A 15804-nucleotide genomic window follows, 5' to 3' on the forward strand; every position below is an offset into this window, starting at 1 on the left:
GGAAAATTCCTGCCTTCTTCGTTTTTATTAATCCTTTATTAACAAAAGGATTATAATTTCAAGAAAGCAACTCAATGAATTACCAGATTAGTACTCATACTCCAAATACATAAAGAGCAAATTTCCCTTTGACAAGATGTTTTGTCCCTTCCTAGTTAGCTTTCATACCCCAAGTTTTAAACTCACAACTTGCTCAAAATGGTATACATTCTCCTAAGAGCTACAAATATGAGAATGTATAGCAGGTCAAAATCAGTCAGCTGATATTTACTAATCATCAACTACCTGCAAAGCACTGATCCAGCAAAGGGGGCAGGTACTGGGGAGCTGCCATGAGAGAAACAATTATGAAAGAATAGATGCCAGTCTCAAAATTTGAATCATAAAACCGAAGCAGGAAAATAAAAAAAAAATTTTTTATTCCCTCTTAATACTTCCTAGAGTAGGTTCCAGGAAAAATGAGATTTGAAAACTATAAGAATTGTTTTACAAATGAAACAAAATATTATGGTCACTTTTTCCCACATACATAATGCTTAACATATACAACTGAACTGGGATTTGAAAGTTGATATTAAAAGATCAATATTCAAAAATAAAATGTCAAAGTTGCCACTAATTAAAATGGTATAAAACAGACTTAAAAGTACATTAACTTCACAATTAACTAACGACAATTAGTAACTATAAACAATAAGTCTTGTTTTGACAGCATATGTAAAACTAAAAAATTGTTAGGCATTAAAAATATGTAAAAACTATCTGTTGTCCTCAATCATTTTCTGCATGCATGAAGTATTTCAGAAATAGTGGTTAGGACTCAGCGCTTTCACTGCCAAGGGCACAGGTTTGACAGGTTTGATCCATCCCTGGTCAGGGATCTAAGATCCCACAAGTCACCTTGTGTGGCCAGAAATTAAACAAATAAAGTTTTTATTTCAAGATGTGCATCTTCTTGCACATCCTATCATTTCAAACAAAAAGTTACAAATTTTAAATCTTTTAAAAATTATTCACAGTCAAATGATAATACTTCTGATTTATATAAAGACGGAAAAATACAGAATTGTCAGAATGGTGAAGACTACAAGGCGAAGGAATAAAAGCTGTAAAGAAGGTTAGGATATATTAACGCACACTTCTGCTGAAATTACAAGAGGCACTTCTGAAATCTTAAAGAGAAAGACTGCCAAGATCTTTTAGAAAAGATACCTTCAAGTATGTATTCAAAATATGGGATTTTCAGGAGCAATACTAGAAATTATACAAATCAAAACTCTTAGCCTTTAAATAACTACAGGCACTATATATGACTAATTAAATATTAGAACAATTATTTTCACAGTTTTCTAATCATATCCTAAACTTCACATTAATAACTTTAAGATTTTTCACATAATTTGTAACCCAACATTGAGCATTACTATCTAGCAAAATTACAAGTGGATGTTAAAAGACGAATTTTATAGCCCTCACTGAAGAAATTTCACTACATCCTCTGAATGTAAAGAAAAGCAACTCAAGGTGAGGCAGAAGAGAAGCTCTCAAAATTTATTCACTTAGTGCATTCAGGTCAGGAGCAATGAAACAGCAAATTTTCATACATATATTATTACACTTGTGCCTATTTCAGTGTTTCCAAGCTTTACAATTGTATTTGTTTCAAGAGTAACTTGAAAATAAAAACTGTTCTTGAAAATAATGCATTAAAAGTAGTAATTTTAAATGTAAGCAAAAAATAGGAGGGCCTTTTACGTTTTCTTTGCAAATTATATTCAATCAAGCCATCTCTAACCCCCTGACTAGTAAGGTCACCCCCCAATACTTCCTTCTTATCACAGCTGTTTTGTTTCCACGTTAAACAAATAATCACACAAATGTTTATCTCCTTCTGGACTACAAGCTACAAGAGAGCAAGGGCTGATTCAGTCTTGCTCAGAGCCCCTGGGAGCGCCTAAGTATATCTGACAAAAAAAAGAGAAAAGGGCTCGAAGTTTAAGCATGAACATTTCTGTGCTCCTTTTCTTTTTAAAATTTAAAACAACTCGATTCCTGACTTTAAAATGTATTCATCAAATGTAACTTTTTCAAAAAATAAACCTAGCTTAGTCTTGAAGCCAAAGTCTCAAGCAGATTACGGAACTGGGTGAGCTCTGGGAAACCAGGTACTCTTACAGGAAAATACACAGTAGGCGCTCAACATATGTATGCTAAGTGAACCAAGTAAATTAATACTACCATAAAATCAGTCAAATGAGATCCAATCGCCAACACACACAAAGCTGAACGCCATCGTGCTCACGCTTGTGCTTCCCACTAATTGTGGTGGAAGTACTGATTTCCCTCCCTCCTCTGCTCCCTAGGCCATTTCAACATCCCAAAGAGATAAGTTTCCAAAATGGCTTGGTGAAGGAAATGAGAGCCAACGTTTAAACCAGTGGGCACGAAACTACTGCCTTTGACTTAAAAACGTCCTCCCCTCCAACGTCCTTTTCTTTTTCTGTCTCATTCTACAAGTGTCAACGTTAAGGCTAACCTGGGGTCAGGAAGTCGCAGGGTATCACCATATGCTAGTTTAAAAAGAAAAGAAAAAAAAAAGACTCAAGGAGTTTACCAAGCTCCTGATCAACACTGCAAGAGAGTGACCAAGTCCACCGAGTCCGGAACTGGAGGACTCTTGGGTCACCCCATCTGAAAGGAAGCGAGGCTGCCCAGGAGCAGAAGGTCTGGCTACCTTGGAAGGGGAGGCGGTGGCGCGTCCGCAGAGGCGGGATCCGAGTAACCAGCCACGGCCCCCCATAGCCGATCGAAGAACGCTGGCAGAGGCCCCGACATAGCCAGGAGAACGCCTCGTCACCCGCAGGTACTCGGGCCTTGCCAAGACTGGGAAGAAGCGGCGCAGCCCGCTCTTCCCTAGCCCCGCGGCGGCCAGACAGGCCTAACCCGGCTCCCCGCCCTGCCCGCCTACCCTCTCCTGCCGCTCCCAAGAGCCGTCCCCGCGACATCGGGCCCGCCGTTGGCCGTCCGGCCGCGCGATCCGGGACAAAGGCTGCGGGCGAGCGCGCGGGCCGCCGTGCACTCACCATTGTCAGCGCTGCCGCCGCCGCGTCCCCCCCACTTCACGCCTCTTCCCTCAGGAGAACTCCTAGCCCCAGTTCCCTCCTCCCAGGCGCCCGTCACGTGACCTCAGGCCGCCGGCCGCACGTGACCCGTCCTTTCCTTTCCTGCCCTCCCCTAGAGCAGGCCCCCTCTGAGCCTCTCGCCCCGCCCTACTGGCCAGACTGGCCCTCCGAGGGGAGGCCGTTTGGAGGAGGGGCCTCGTGCTCCACCCCACGGCGGAGGGGGCGGGGTCACTGCGACGGCGTCAAGGGGGCGGGGCCAGGGCGGGGCCAGGGCAGACCGAGGCTCCCCAGGTCCTCCGCGCGCTCCTGTCATGTGACAGGCGGTTCCCTGACTGACTCTTCTTTTTGCCACACCCAGTTCCTCTTCTTGGTGGAAATTTGAGCTGCTGGGAAAGAAGGTAGAAAGAAAAGGTTCTTGTGGGAGGCTCTCCCTGCGGATGGGTTATGGGGCCGCGGAGTTGAAGGGTAGCTGTTACTCGAGGCCCTGTTTCGTTAGACCTCTCAAGAGACTTGCTCCCTCAATTCCGGGAAGAGGCATCCTGCCACCATTCTCGAGCTTTGCCTAACTTATATCCTCTCTCTCAGAGAGCTTCTGAGTTTTGAGAACTTACTAGCTTTGTCACCTCTGACAATCCCCACCCCCGAAAAAGAGAGTACTACATCCGTTGCTTCGAGAGATACACAGATGGCTGGTGAAGTACCAATCTTGAGCTGTGCCGTGACGGGTAGAAAGCGTTCCTAAACAGTCCGATGCTGCTGCTCGAAAGTACTGTCTTTCAGTTAAGTCGCTTAGTCGTGTCCGACTCTGCGACCCCATGGACTGCAGCAGGGTGACAATATACAGCCTTGAGGTACTCCTTTCTTGAACCGCGTCCTAATCTTTGTAGGGTAAATTTAGAGGACATACCCGTGAGTGGAATACTGTTTTAAGATATCAGAACTTAGTGTTGCGCTACCACAGCGCACTCTATCTATACAAAACCAAAGCAGGAGAAAAAAAAAAAGACAGTCTGAACCCACCGGTTTTCCCATCATAACAAAACCACATCAAGTTTGTGATGCAGGGTAATTAAACAAGTCTCATATTTAAGAGGCTAGAAATTAGAATATGGTCTCTAACCACAACAGAATTAAACTAGAAATAACAAAAGCCAGAAAATCCACAAATATTTGGAAGGTAAGCAATGTAATTCTAAACCTCTTAAGTCAAAGAACAATGGGAATTTTTAAATGGTTTGAACTGGAAGATAATGAAAATACGACCTAAGAGAATTTATGGGATGCAGTGAGAGTAGTGTTTAAGAGGAAGATCTGTAGCTTTACATGCATGTATTTGAAAAGAAGTTTTATAATCTAAGTTTACATCAGGAAGCTAAAAGCGTATTTAGCATGTAAGGGATACATGAGAATTCTGTACTTGCTGTGAATCTAAACCTGCTCTGAAAACTATATTTTTAAAAAGTCCTCAGGTATATAGTCAAATGATCTTTGACAAAGGTGCAATGATGACTCAGTGGGAAAAGGACAGTCTGTTCAACAAATGGTGTCAGGAAAATTGGGTATCCACGTTCAAAAGAATGAACTTGAACCATTATACCATATATAAAAATTAATTCAAAATGGATTAAGAACCTAAACCTAAGACCTAAAACTGTAAAACTTTTAGGAGAAAACATAGGGGAAAATCTTCAGGACCTTGGACTTGGCAATGAATGATTTTTTGTTTATGACACAAAAAGCACGGGCAACAAAAGCAAATACAGACAAATGGGGCTACATCAACTTCAGAACTTTTATGTGGGACATCCCTGGTGGTCCAGTGGTTAGGACACTGCCCTTCCACTGCAGGGGGCATGGGTTTGATCCCTGGTAGGGGAACAAAGACCCTGCCTGCCATACAGCATGGTCAAAAAAAACCCTTTTGTGTGTCAAATGACATAGCAGAGTGAAAAAGCAGCCTATGGATGGAGAAAATTTTTGCCCATCATATGCGTGATAAGACATCCAGAATATATGAAGAACTCCTACAACTCAGTAGCCAAAAAATCAAATAAACTGATTTAACAATGGGCAAAGGACTTGACAAAACATTTCCCAAAGATGATACACTAATGTTCAACAGGCATATAAAAAGAAACTCAACATCACTAATCGTCAAAGAAATGCACATCAGAACCACAAAATACCTCCTCACAGCCATTAGGATGGCTACTATTAAGAAAAGAACAAATATAGATGGGGATGTAAAGAAATGAGAATCCTTGTGCACTATTGGTGAGATTGCAAAATGGTTCAGCCCTTATGGAAAACAGTAGGTGGTTCTTCGAAAAAGTGCGAATGGAACTACCCTATGATTTAGCAATACCAGTTCTGGATGTATATCCAAAAGAATTGAGAGTAGGGCATTTGCACACAAGTGCACAGCATATATTAACATTCCTGTTCATTCATAATAGCCAAGAGATAGAAGCAACCCAAAGGTTCATGGTCAGATTAAAATCAGTCTTTAAAAGGAAGAAAATTCTGTCATATGTTACAACATAGATGAAACTTGCACTGGCAGCCCACTCCAGTACTCTTGCCTGGAGAATCCCATGGATGGATGAGCCTGGTGGGCTGCAGTCCATGGGGTCGCTCAGAGTCGGACATGACTGAGCGACTTCACTTTCACTTTTCACTTTCATGCACTGCAGAAGGAAATGGCAACCCACTCCAGTGCTCTTGCCTGGAGAATCCCAGGGACGGCAGAGCCTGGTGGGCTGCTGTCTGTGGGGTCGCACAGAGTCGGACACGACTGAAGTGACAGCAGTAGCAGCATGCTAAGTGAAATAAGCCAGTCACAAGAAGACAAATACTGTATGATTCTACCTTTATAAGATACCTAAAGGAGTGAAATTCATAGAAATAGAAAGTAGGATAGCAGTTACCAGAGACTGAAGGGAGGAGAAAGGGAAATTGCCATTAAATAGCTTTTGTTGTTGTTGTTTTTCAGTTGCTCAGTCATGTCTGAATCTTTGTGACCCTATGGGCTATAGGCTTCCCTGTCATTCACTATCTCCTGGAATTTGCTCAAAGTCATGTCCGTTGAGTCAGTGATGCCATCCAGCCATCTCATCCTCTGTCAACCCCTTCTCCTCCTGCCCTCAATTTTTCCCAGCATCAGGATCTTTTCCAATGAGTCAGTTCTGCACATCCAGTAGCCAAAGTATTGGAGCTTCAGCTTCAGCATCAGTCCTTCCAATGAATATTCAGGATTGATTTCCTTTAGAATTGACTGGTTTGATCTCCTTGCTGTCCAAAGGACTCTCAGGAGTCCTCTCTAGTGCCACAGTTAGAAAGAATCAATTCTTTAGTGCTCAGCCTTCTTTATGGTCCAGCTCTCACATCCATACATGACTACTGGAAAAACCATAGCTTTGACTATATGAACCTTCATCTGCAAAGTGATGTCTCTGCTTTTTAATATGCTGTCTAGTTTTGTCATAGCTTTTCTTGCAAGGAGCAAGCATCTTTTAATTTCATGGCTTTAGTCACCACTTTCAATGATTTGGGAACCCAAGAAAATAAAGTCTGTCACTGTTTCCATTTTTTCCCCTTCTATTTGCCATGAAGTGATGGGACCAGATGCCATGATCTTAGTTTTTTGAATGTTGAAGTTTTAAGCCAGCTCTTTCATTCTCCTCTTTCACTTTCATCAAGAGGCTCTCAGTTCCTCCTCATTTTCTGCCATTAGAACAGTATCATCTGCATATCTGAGATTGTTGATATTTCTCCCAGCAATCTTGATTCCAGCTTGTGCTTCATCCAGCCTGGCATTTTGCATGATGTACTCTGCATATAAGTTAAATAAGCAGGGTGTCACTATACAGCCTTGACATACTCCTTTCCTGATTTGAAACCTGTCCATTGTTCATGTCCAGTTCTAGCTGTTGCTTCTTAACCTGCATACAGGTTTCTCAGGAGACAGGTAAAGTGGTCTGGTATTCCCATCTCTTGAAGAATTGTCCAGTTTGTTGTGATCCACACAGTCAAAGACTTTAGTGTAGTCAATGAAGCAAAAGTAGATGTTTTTCTGGAATTCTGTTGCTTTTTCTATGATTCAGAGAATGTTTGCAATTTGTTCTCTGGTTCTTCTGCCTTTTCTAGAAATTCTTGGTTAACATACTGTTGAAGCCTAACTTGAAGGATTTTGAGCATTACCTTCCTAGCATGTGAAATGAGTGCAATTGTCTGGTAATGTGAACATTCTTTGGCATTGACTTAAAAAGACATCAAGTTATAGGTTATTAAATATTTTGGATACAAGTCCTATATTAGATACATCAATTGCAAATATTTTCTCCCAGTCTATAGCTTTACTATTTATTTTCCTAATAATGTTTTTGGATGACATGAGAATTTTGGCTTTTACATGTAGCTATGTGATCCATTTTTAATTAAACTTTGCAGATAATGTGAGGTAAGATTTTAGAGCTTATTTTTGTCCACATGTTCCAACACCACCTGTTGAAAATAATTTCTTTTCTGCATAAACTGCTTTGGTGCCTTTGTTAAAAATCTGTTGACTACAGGGACTTCCTTGGCAATCCGTTGGTTAAGACTTGGTGCTTCCAATGCAAGGGGCACGGGTTCAATCCCTGGTCAGGGAACTAAGATCTCACCATATGCCTCCCAGCATCCCCCCCCAAATTTTTGAGTATGTGATTATGGATTTATTTCTAGACTTTTATTTCTGTTTTATTGATCTATTTGTCTTTCTGCAATACCACATTGCCATGATTACTATAGATCTATAGTAAGCCTGGAAAGGTAAGGAAGGGTAGTTACTCCAAATTAGTTCTTTTTCAAGAACGTTTTGGTTGTCCTAAGTTCTTTGTGTGTGTGTGTTAGTTGCTCAGTTGAGTCTGACTTTTTGTGATCCTATGGACTGTAGCCCACCAAGGCTCCTCTGTCCATGGAATTCTCCAGGCAAGAATGCTGAAGTGGTTAGCCCTTCCCTTCTCCAGGGGATCTCCCTGACCCAAGGATTGAACCTGGGTCTCCTGCATTGTAGGCAGATTCTTTGCTGTCTGAACCAATAGGGAATCTCATCTATATAACTTTTTGAATTGTTAATTCACTTTTATTTTTCTTAAGGCTGCTGTGATTTTTGTTGGGATTGACTAAACCTTTAGCTCTATTTGAGCTTCCCTGGTGGCTCAGATGGTAAAGATTCCACCTGCAATGTGGGAGACCTGGATTCAATCCCTGGGTTGGGAAGATCCCCTAGAGAAGAGAATGGCTACCCACTCCAGTATTATGGCCTGAAGAATTCCATGGACAGAGGACCCTAGCAGGTACAGTCCATGGGGTGGCAAAGAGTTGGACACTACTGAGCAACTTTCACACTTAGCTTTATTTGAGGGAAATTGACTTCTTAACAATATTGAGCTTTGCAACCCATGAACATGGTATATTTCTCTATTTAGGAAGGTCTTTACTTTTTCTTAGCAGAGCTTTGTAATTTTCAGTGTAGAGATCTTGCACATGTTTTGTTAAATTTATCCCTAAGCATTAATATTTTTATAATATAAATGGAATTTAAAATTTTCATTTTCCAGTTTTTCCATGCTTGTGTGTGTGTGTGTATAAGAGACAGAAAGATATTCCATGTTAACTTTACAACTTGCAATCTTGTTAAATTTCTTTGTTAGTTTCCTCCCTTCTCTTTTCTCTCTTTTCCTGAATCTTATATTCATCATATTGAGCTTCCTAATTGATTTTGTCATTTTCTTACTTTTTCTTTCCTATTTTCCAAAGCCAGAAAGACAATCTCACCAAGATGGTTAGATAGCATCACGGAAACAATGAAAATGAATTTGAGCAGACTCTAGGAGGTAGTGGAGGACAGAAGAGTCTGATGTGCCAGAGTCCATGGGGTTGCAAAGAGTCAGACATGATTTAGTGACCGAACAACAACAATAGCAACTCTGTTTGAAATAATACATGTTTATTGTTGTTTTAAGCCACTGAGTTTTGAGGCAGTTTATCACACAGCAATAGATAACTAGTAGATGTTATATTTTTTATTTCCAAGAACTCTTTTTAGTCTCTGATAGTCCCATTTTAATAGCATGTTGTCCTTGTGAAGATAAAGAAACAAAACATCCAGTAATCAACATATAAACATTAAAATTGCAGATTTTTTCATAAATCACTGATGTAATTTCTGTTGTATCAGATGATATATCAAGTAGCTGAATGATCATGATAGTAAAGTTCCTGATTCCTATGGACCAATGATATATCATACTATTTCATTATAAGGTGAGAAAATGACTAATAAGACTTTAGTCCACAAATAATCATTGATTTAGTGCCGTGATTCTCAAGAAAGAAAAAAAGAAAGTGAAGTCATTCAGTCGTGTCCGACTCTGCAACCCAATGGACTGTAGCCTACCAGGATCCTCTGTCCATGGGATTTTCCAGGCAAGAATACTGGAGTGGGTTGCTATTTCCTTCTCCAGGAGATCTTTCCAACCCAGGGATTGAACCCATGTCTCCCGCATTGTAGGCAGACGCTTTACCATCTGAGCCACCAGGGGAGTCTCAAGAGGAGAGGATAATTCTCCTCAATGGATATTTGGCAATGTTTGGAGACATTTTTAATTGTCAAGTCTGGGAGAGTGCTACTAAGATCAGAAATGCTGCTAAACATCTTAACAACGCTCAGGACAAGCCCCTACAACAAAGAAATATCGTGTCCAAAATGTCAATAATGCCAAGGCTGAGAAACCCTGGGTTAGTATAAACCTAAGAAGACAAACAGAATTATGAAAGATCAATTATAAATATTTTAAGCAATGACTTGAGTGGTAAAACAGACTACATGTTGAAGGGATAGAGACACAAAGCTTCAGCAAAATCAATCATTATTCCCTTCTCTTTGCCACCTTAGCATTTTGTTTATAAATATTAAAAATTGGGGAAAAAGAGCATAATATAATATATTACAGTTATTTGTTTCCCCCACTACATTGTGAGTAACCTTAACTATTTATTCCTAGTATCTTGGTCATTAGTACATTTTTGTTGATTGCATAATATAGAAAAAGTGACTGTGAATTAGAGGGGTACAGAAAGTTCAAACTGGAAAAAGCCCAACCCTTTCCCTTCCCTCATACTCTATAATTATGGCAAATGACTGATTAAAAAAAAAAGGTAAAAGAGTAAGAATGAGAAAGAACATGGGTTATATACTATTTCCCCTATGTGCCTGGGAATACTTACTTCTATCTACCTTCTTTTGTGCCAGGCAAGACTAACATGTATTCAGTCTCACTTGATCCCTGTTAAGACTCTAGGCTCAAGGTCAAAGTCTGTCTTGGAAATTCCCTGGTAGTCCACTGGTTAGGACTGTGAGCTCTCATTCCTGAGGGCTGGGGTTCAGGAGAACTAAAATCCCACAAGCCTTGAAGGTACAGCCAAAAAAAAGGACAAAAGCTGTCTGGTGTGTCTTTGTTTCCCTTTGTATCTTCAGTGCCTAGCACAATACCTGGCTATGCCAGGAATCTTTAAAATAATCTTAGGAAGTAGCTGTAACACATATTCATGATTATAATTTTTAGGGGCTTTGAGCTAATCAAATCTCATACATTGCCTCATTTAATCTTCACCACAACCCTATGGGCAAATGTTGTTAACCTGTAGTACAGCTGACAATAACAGCTTGTACATTTATTGATCACTCAGTGACATTTTTCTAAGCATTTTACATACATTATTTAATTTCAACAAACCTATAACGTAGTCACTATCATCATCTTCATTTTAAAGAGAAGAAAACTGAGGTACACAGAGGTTGAGTTAACTCATCTGTTGTAACTTAGTGACAGCTTTGAGCCCAAGTGATCTGATTTCAGAGGCCACACAATTGCTCTCCATAGACAAACTAGCAAAATTAACTAACTTGCCTTAAAAGAGTGAAGTAAAGGGTGAAATTAGTACTTAAACCAGGACTTGGAAATTCTAAAGTTTATACTTCTTTATTAATCTAATTACTTGCCTAAACATAGACATATTCTACACTTTCTTTGTGGCAAGTTTAAGATCTTTCTCCAAAAAAAAGGTCACTTTTTAATAAAAATCAGCCTAGATTATCCTTTCCAAATGTGTAAAACCTTGTACTTAACTAGAAAATGCAAAAATAGTATGTGTATTTTTTAAAACATGCCTTATTTTTCCTGCTGTGTTTTGCGGGAGCCCAAAAATAGGTCTCATGACAGTAACATCCTACTGGGCATAAAACTCTAAATTCCTGTTAAATAAATCACAGATTTATTCATGGAAAATTCAAGGTAAAACTTAACAACTGTCATCAGAAGTAAAATGCTATAAAGATAATTCCTATGAGTTGGATCCTATGAAAAGCAAACCCATAGAAGAAATTTATCAGGGATTGTCCTTAGGATCAATGCCTGTGGATGATTGGAAGGAAGCAGGGTTAGACAGGCATAAACTGAGCTACAATGGAATCACAACAAAGCTTCATATGACACCATAAAAATAGCTGTCCCTTCAGAGTTGCCCCAAGGGGAGCATGAAATTTGAAACTTTATACTGCCACATACAGGAGTCTTTGGCTGTGAGCTGTCCTAGGAAGAGAGTATGACTATCAGCCAGCCTTCTCTGTAGCTGGGGGAATAAGTCCTCTGATTCTCAAGGGGGAATCTGGGCAACATGGTACAGCACAGTCCACCCTTGTGCCTCTCTCAGATCTGCTTGCTTCATATCAATTCTGGAAGCAGCTTCTTAAGGACTCTGGAGAGTTCTTTTCTTGGGGAAAACTTATGAGGGGAGGTTCGATGGAATGAACTGCAGCTGCTTCTGCTGCAGCTGGTAGCAAGATATAATTGATACTCATCAAATTCCTCCTTTGTTATCAGTGTAGGTTTTTCTTATCCTTAGCTATTTACATCACTAGTGGTCTAGATGGCTTAGTTAGAAGATTGGTGCATACCTTTAACCATGAGGATATGAATCGCTGGTTACCATACATTTCTCAGGCCTGACTGCTAAATTTGTCCATTTACCATCAAAACTGGGTAAGGAAGTACTAAGAGAAGCCTGAGTAGATTTCGGTGGCTTTCAAAGATAGTCCTCCGTGTCCCTGTTGTGTAGCAGCAGCCCTCTCTCCTCTTGATGATCAGGTCCATTGCCCCCACCTAGATGATTACTTCATATTGACTGTTGAACCCTTGGCAAAAAGAGCTTAAAGTGCCTGAGTGATGACAGTCATAGCTTAAAGTTCAATAGGATTCTTACTATGTCTGTCAACTGGTAGAAACATTTCCCCAAATATATTATAACATCTAAATCTGCAAAACACAGTTGCAGGAATCGGAAGCACAAATTCCCCAAGTAGGCTTGATGTGAAATTTGTCCTATCCTACTTCCACTCCTTGGTTCCTAGAGCCATATATTCTCTGCATATTAAGGATAACATAAATGTTATTGATTTAGCATGTATATTGCATCCTGGCAGTTGGTGTGCAAAACTCAGTATGTGATATCCAAGGTGGTACCTCAGCTGTGCCTTCAGTAGGTCCTTCCATCATTCTAACATGTTGGTGGCATCTAGAACCAGTGGATCCTATTTTAATGTGCCACTGGTAAATCTCTTTGCTGTAGAATAGGCCCTTTGGTCTGACACAATGTTATACATGAAATCTGTTAGTGGATCAAATATTCTGTAAGCCCTTAGATATTGATGCTGCTGAAGGCCCCAAGAGTAGCAAAAACAAATACATACCTAGAATACATATCTATTCCTATTAAATCTCTGGCATATCCGGAATGGAAGGGGTCTAAGGAGTCAACCTGCCACCAGAGTCTCCTTGAAGAATAGCTCCATATCAGCAACACAGCAGTGAGCTCTGTTGCTAGCATATGGGACATTTGGCAACATCAGTAGTTAAATTTCCCCTGGTCAGTGGGAACCTATGCATAGCCTGCCTCTCTGCCAGTATGGCTACTTCTCCATCAATTCACTGTGCTATCATTAGGGTAGCCCATTACAGAGACTGATACCCACCCAAGTCATTCTACTTACCTGATTGTTTAGTGCCTCTTCTGTATTGGATGTTTTCTGATTGACATTTGACACAAAGATTTTCACACTTTGCATCTTCTCTCATTGACCCATTCATGTGCTGTTGCAGAATTCTTAGTCCTCAATCGTCCAGTCTTTTCTATTTTAGGCCCCTTGTTGTTGTCGTTGTTCAGTTGCTAAGTCTCTAGTCCCCTTACAAACTTACCAAAACATTTACCACTACTCATGAAACTGTATGTATTGTAACCTTGGACTACTTCTCTTTCTATACAGGGTAAATAACCAGGTATACCACTTGAAGCTCTATTCACTGGGAGGGTTTCCCCTCACAGCTGTTTTCAGCACTACTCCTGATGGACACTGCAGAGCAGCTACCATCCTTTTTTTAAATTATTATTAATTTATTTTTTTATTTAAGGATAATTGCTTTACAGAATTTTGTTGTTTTCTGTCAAACCTCAACATGAATCAGCCATAGATATACATATATCCCCACCCTTTTGAACCTCCCTCACACCTCCTGCCCCATCCCAGCCCTCTATATTGATACAGAGCCCTTGTTTGAGTTTCCTGAGCCACACAGCAAATTCCTGTTGGCCATCTATTTTACATATGGTAATTAAGTTTCCATGTTACTCTTTCCATGCATCTCACCCTCTCCTCCCCTCTCTCCATGTCCATAAGTCTATTCTTTATGTCTGTTTCTCCACTGCTGCCCTGTAAATAAATTCTTCAGTACCATTTTTCTAGATTCTGTATATATGTGTTAGAATACAATATTTATCTTTCTCTTTCTGACTCACTTCAGTCTGTATAATAGGTTCTAGGTTCATCCACCTCATCAGAACTGCCCCAAATGCCTTCCTTTTTATGGCTGAGTAATATTCCATTGTGTATATGTACCACAACTTCTTTATCCATTCATCTGTCAGTGGACATCTAGGTTGCTTCCATGTTCCAGCTATTGTAAATAGTGCTACAATGAACAATGGGATACATGTGTCTTTTTCAATTTTGGTTTGCTCAGGGTATATGCCTAGGAATGGGATTAATGGGTCATATGCTGATTTTATTCCTAGTTTTTAAATGAATCTCCATACTGTCTTCCATAGTGGCTGTATCAATTTACATTCTCACCAACAATGCAAGAATGTTTCCTTTTCTCCACACCCTCTCCAGCATTTATTATTTGTAGACTTTTTGATGATGGTCATTCTGACTGCCGTGAGGTGATATCTCATTGTAGTTTTGATTTGCATTTCTCTAATACTGAATAATGTTGAGCATCTTTTCACATGTTAGCCGTCTGTATGTCTTCTTTGGAGAAATGTCTGTTTAGGTCTTTTTCCCACTTTTTGATTGGATTGTTTTTCTGGCATTGAGTTGTATGAGCTGCTTGTATATTTTGAAAATTAATCCTTTGTCAGTTGTTTCATTTGCTATTGTTTTCTCCCATTCTGAGGGTTATCTTTTCACCTTGCTTATAATTCCCTTTGCTGTGCAAAAGCTTTTAAGTTTAATCAGGTCCCACTTGTTTACTTTTCTTTTGTTTCCTAGGAGGTGGATCATAGAGGATCTTGCTTTGATTTATGTCATTGAGTGTTCTGCCTATGTTTTCCTCTAAGAGTTTTATAGTTTCTGGTCTTACATTTACGTCTTTAATCCATTTTGAGTTTATCTTTGTGTGTGGTGTCAGGAAGTGTTCTAATTTCATTCTTTTACCTGTAGCTGTCCAGTTTTCCCAGCACCATTTATTGAAGAGGCTGTCTTTGCTCCATTGTATGTTCTTGCTTCCTTTGTGAAAAAGAAGGTACTCATAGGTGCATGGGTTTATTTCTTGGCTTTCTATCTTGTTCCATTGATCTTTATTTCTGTTTTTGTGCCAGTACCATACTGTCTTGATGACTGTAGCTTTGTAGTATAATCTGAAGTCAGGAAGGTTGATTCCTCCAGTTCCATTCTTCTTTCTCAAGACTGCTTTGGCTATTTGGAGTCTTTTGTGTTTCCATATGAACTGTGTTCTAGTTTTGTGGAAAATGCCATTGGTAATTTGATAGGGATCACATTGAATCTGTAGATTGCATATGGTAGTATAGTCATTTTCACAGTATAGATTTTTCCTACCCAAGAACATGGAATATCTCTCCATCTGTTTATGTCATCTTTGATTTCTTTCATTAGTGTGTTAAAATTTTCTGTGTACAGTTCTTTTGTCTCCTTAGGTAAGTTTATTCCTAGATATTGAATTCTTTTTGTTGCAATGGTGAATGGGATTGATTCCTTAATTTCTCTTTCTGATTTTTCATTGTTAGTATGTAGCAATGCAAGTGACTTCTGTGTGTTCTACCTCCTGACCTCCAGGAAAGGGAGATGGGAGAGGGGCTGGAGATTAAGTTCAATTACCAGTCATCAAGCAGGAGATGGCAAGAATGAACACCAACGTTTTAGGAATCAGTGAACCAAAGTGGACAAGAATGGGTGAATTTAATTAAGATGACCACTGTATCTACTACTATGGGCAAAAATCCCTTAGAAGAAATAGAGTAACCCTCATAGTCAACAAAAGAGTTGGAAATGCAGTACTTGGGTGCA

General features: G+C 39.8%; 1 protein-coding gene across 2 annotated transcripts in view; it reads right to left on the minus strand.

The window, feature by feature from the left end:
• VPS26A (VPS26, retromer complex component A) overlaps positions 1-3296 on the minus strand; it is a 28358-nt gene extending 25062 nt beyond the window's left edge. Inside the window, exon 1 of one of the 2 annotated variants that reach the window (XM_040242210.1) lies at positions 3084-3296. In XM_040242210.1, coding sequence (XP_040098144.1) covers positions 3084-3086 — 3 coding nt within the window. In that variant the 5' untranslated portion in view covers positions 3087-3296. The remainder of the gene's footprint in view (positions 1-3083) is intronic. The other variant, XM_040242211.1, reaches the window with a different exon arrangement.
• Between the last annotated feature and the right edge of the window lie 12508 nt (positions 3297-15804).

The sequence above is a fragment of the Oryx dammah genome, unplaced genomic scaffold (assembly GCF_014754425.2).
Source record: "Oryx dammah isolate SB20612 unplaced genomic scaffold, SCBI_Odam_1.1 HiC_scaffold_6, whole genome shotgun sequence".
NCBI classification, from domain to species: domain Eukaryota; kingdom Metazoa; phylum Chordata; class Mammalia; order Artiodactyla; family Bovidae; genus Oryx; species Oryx dammah.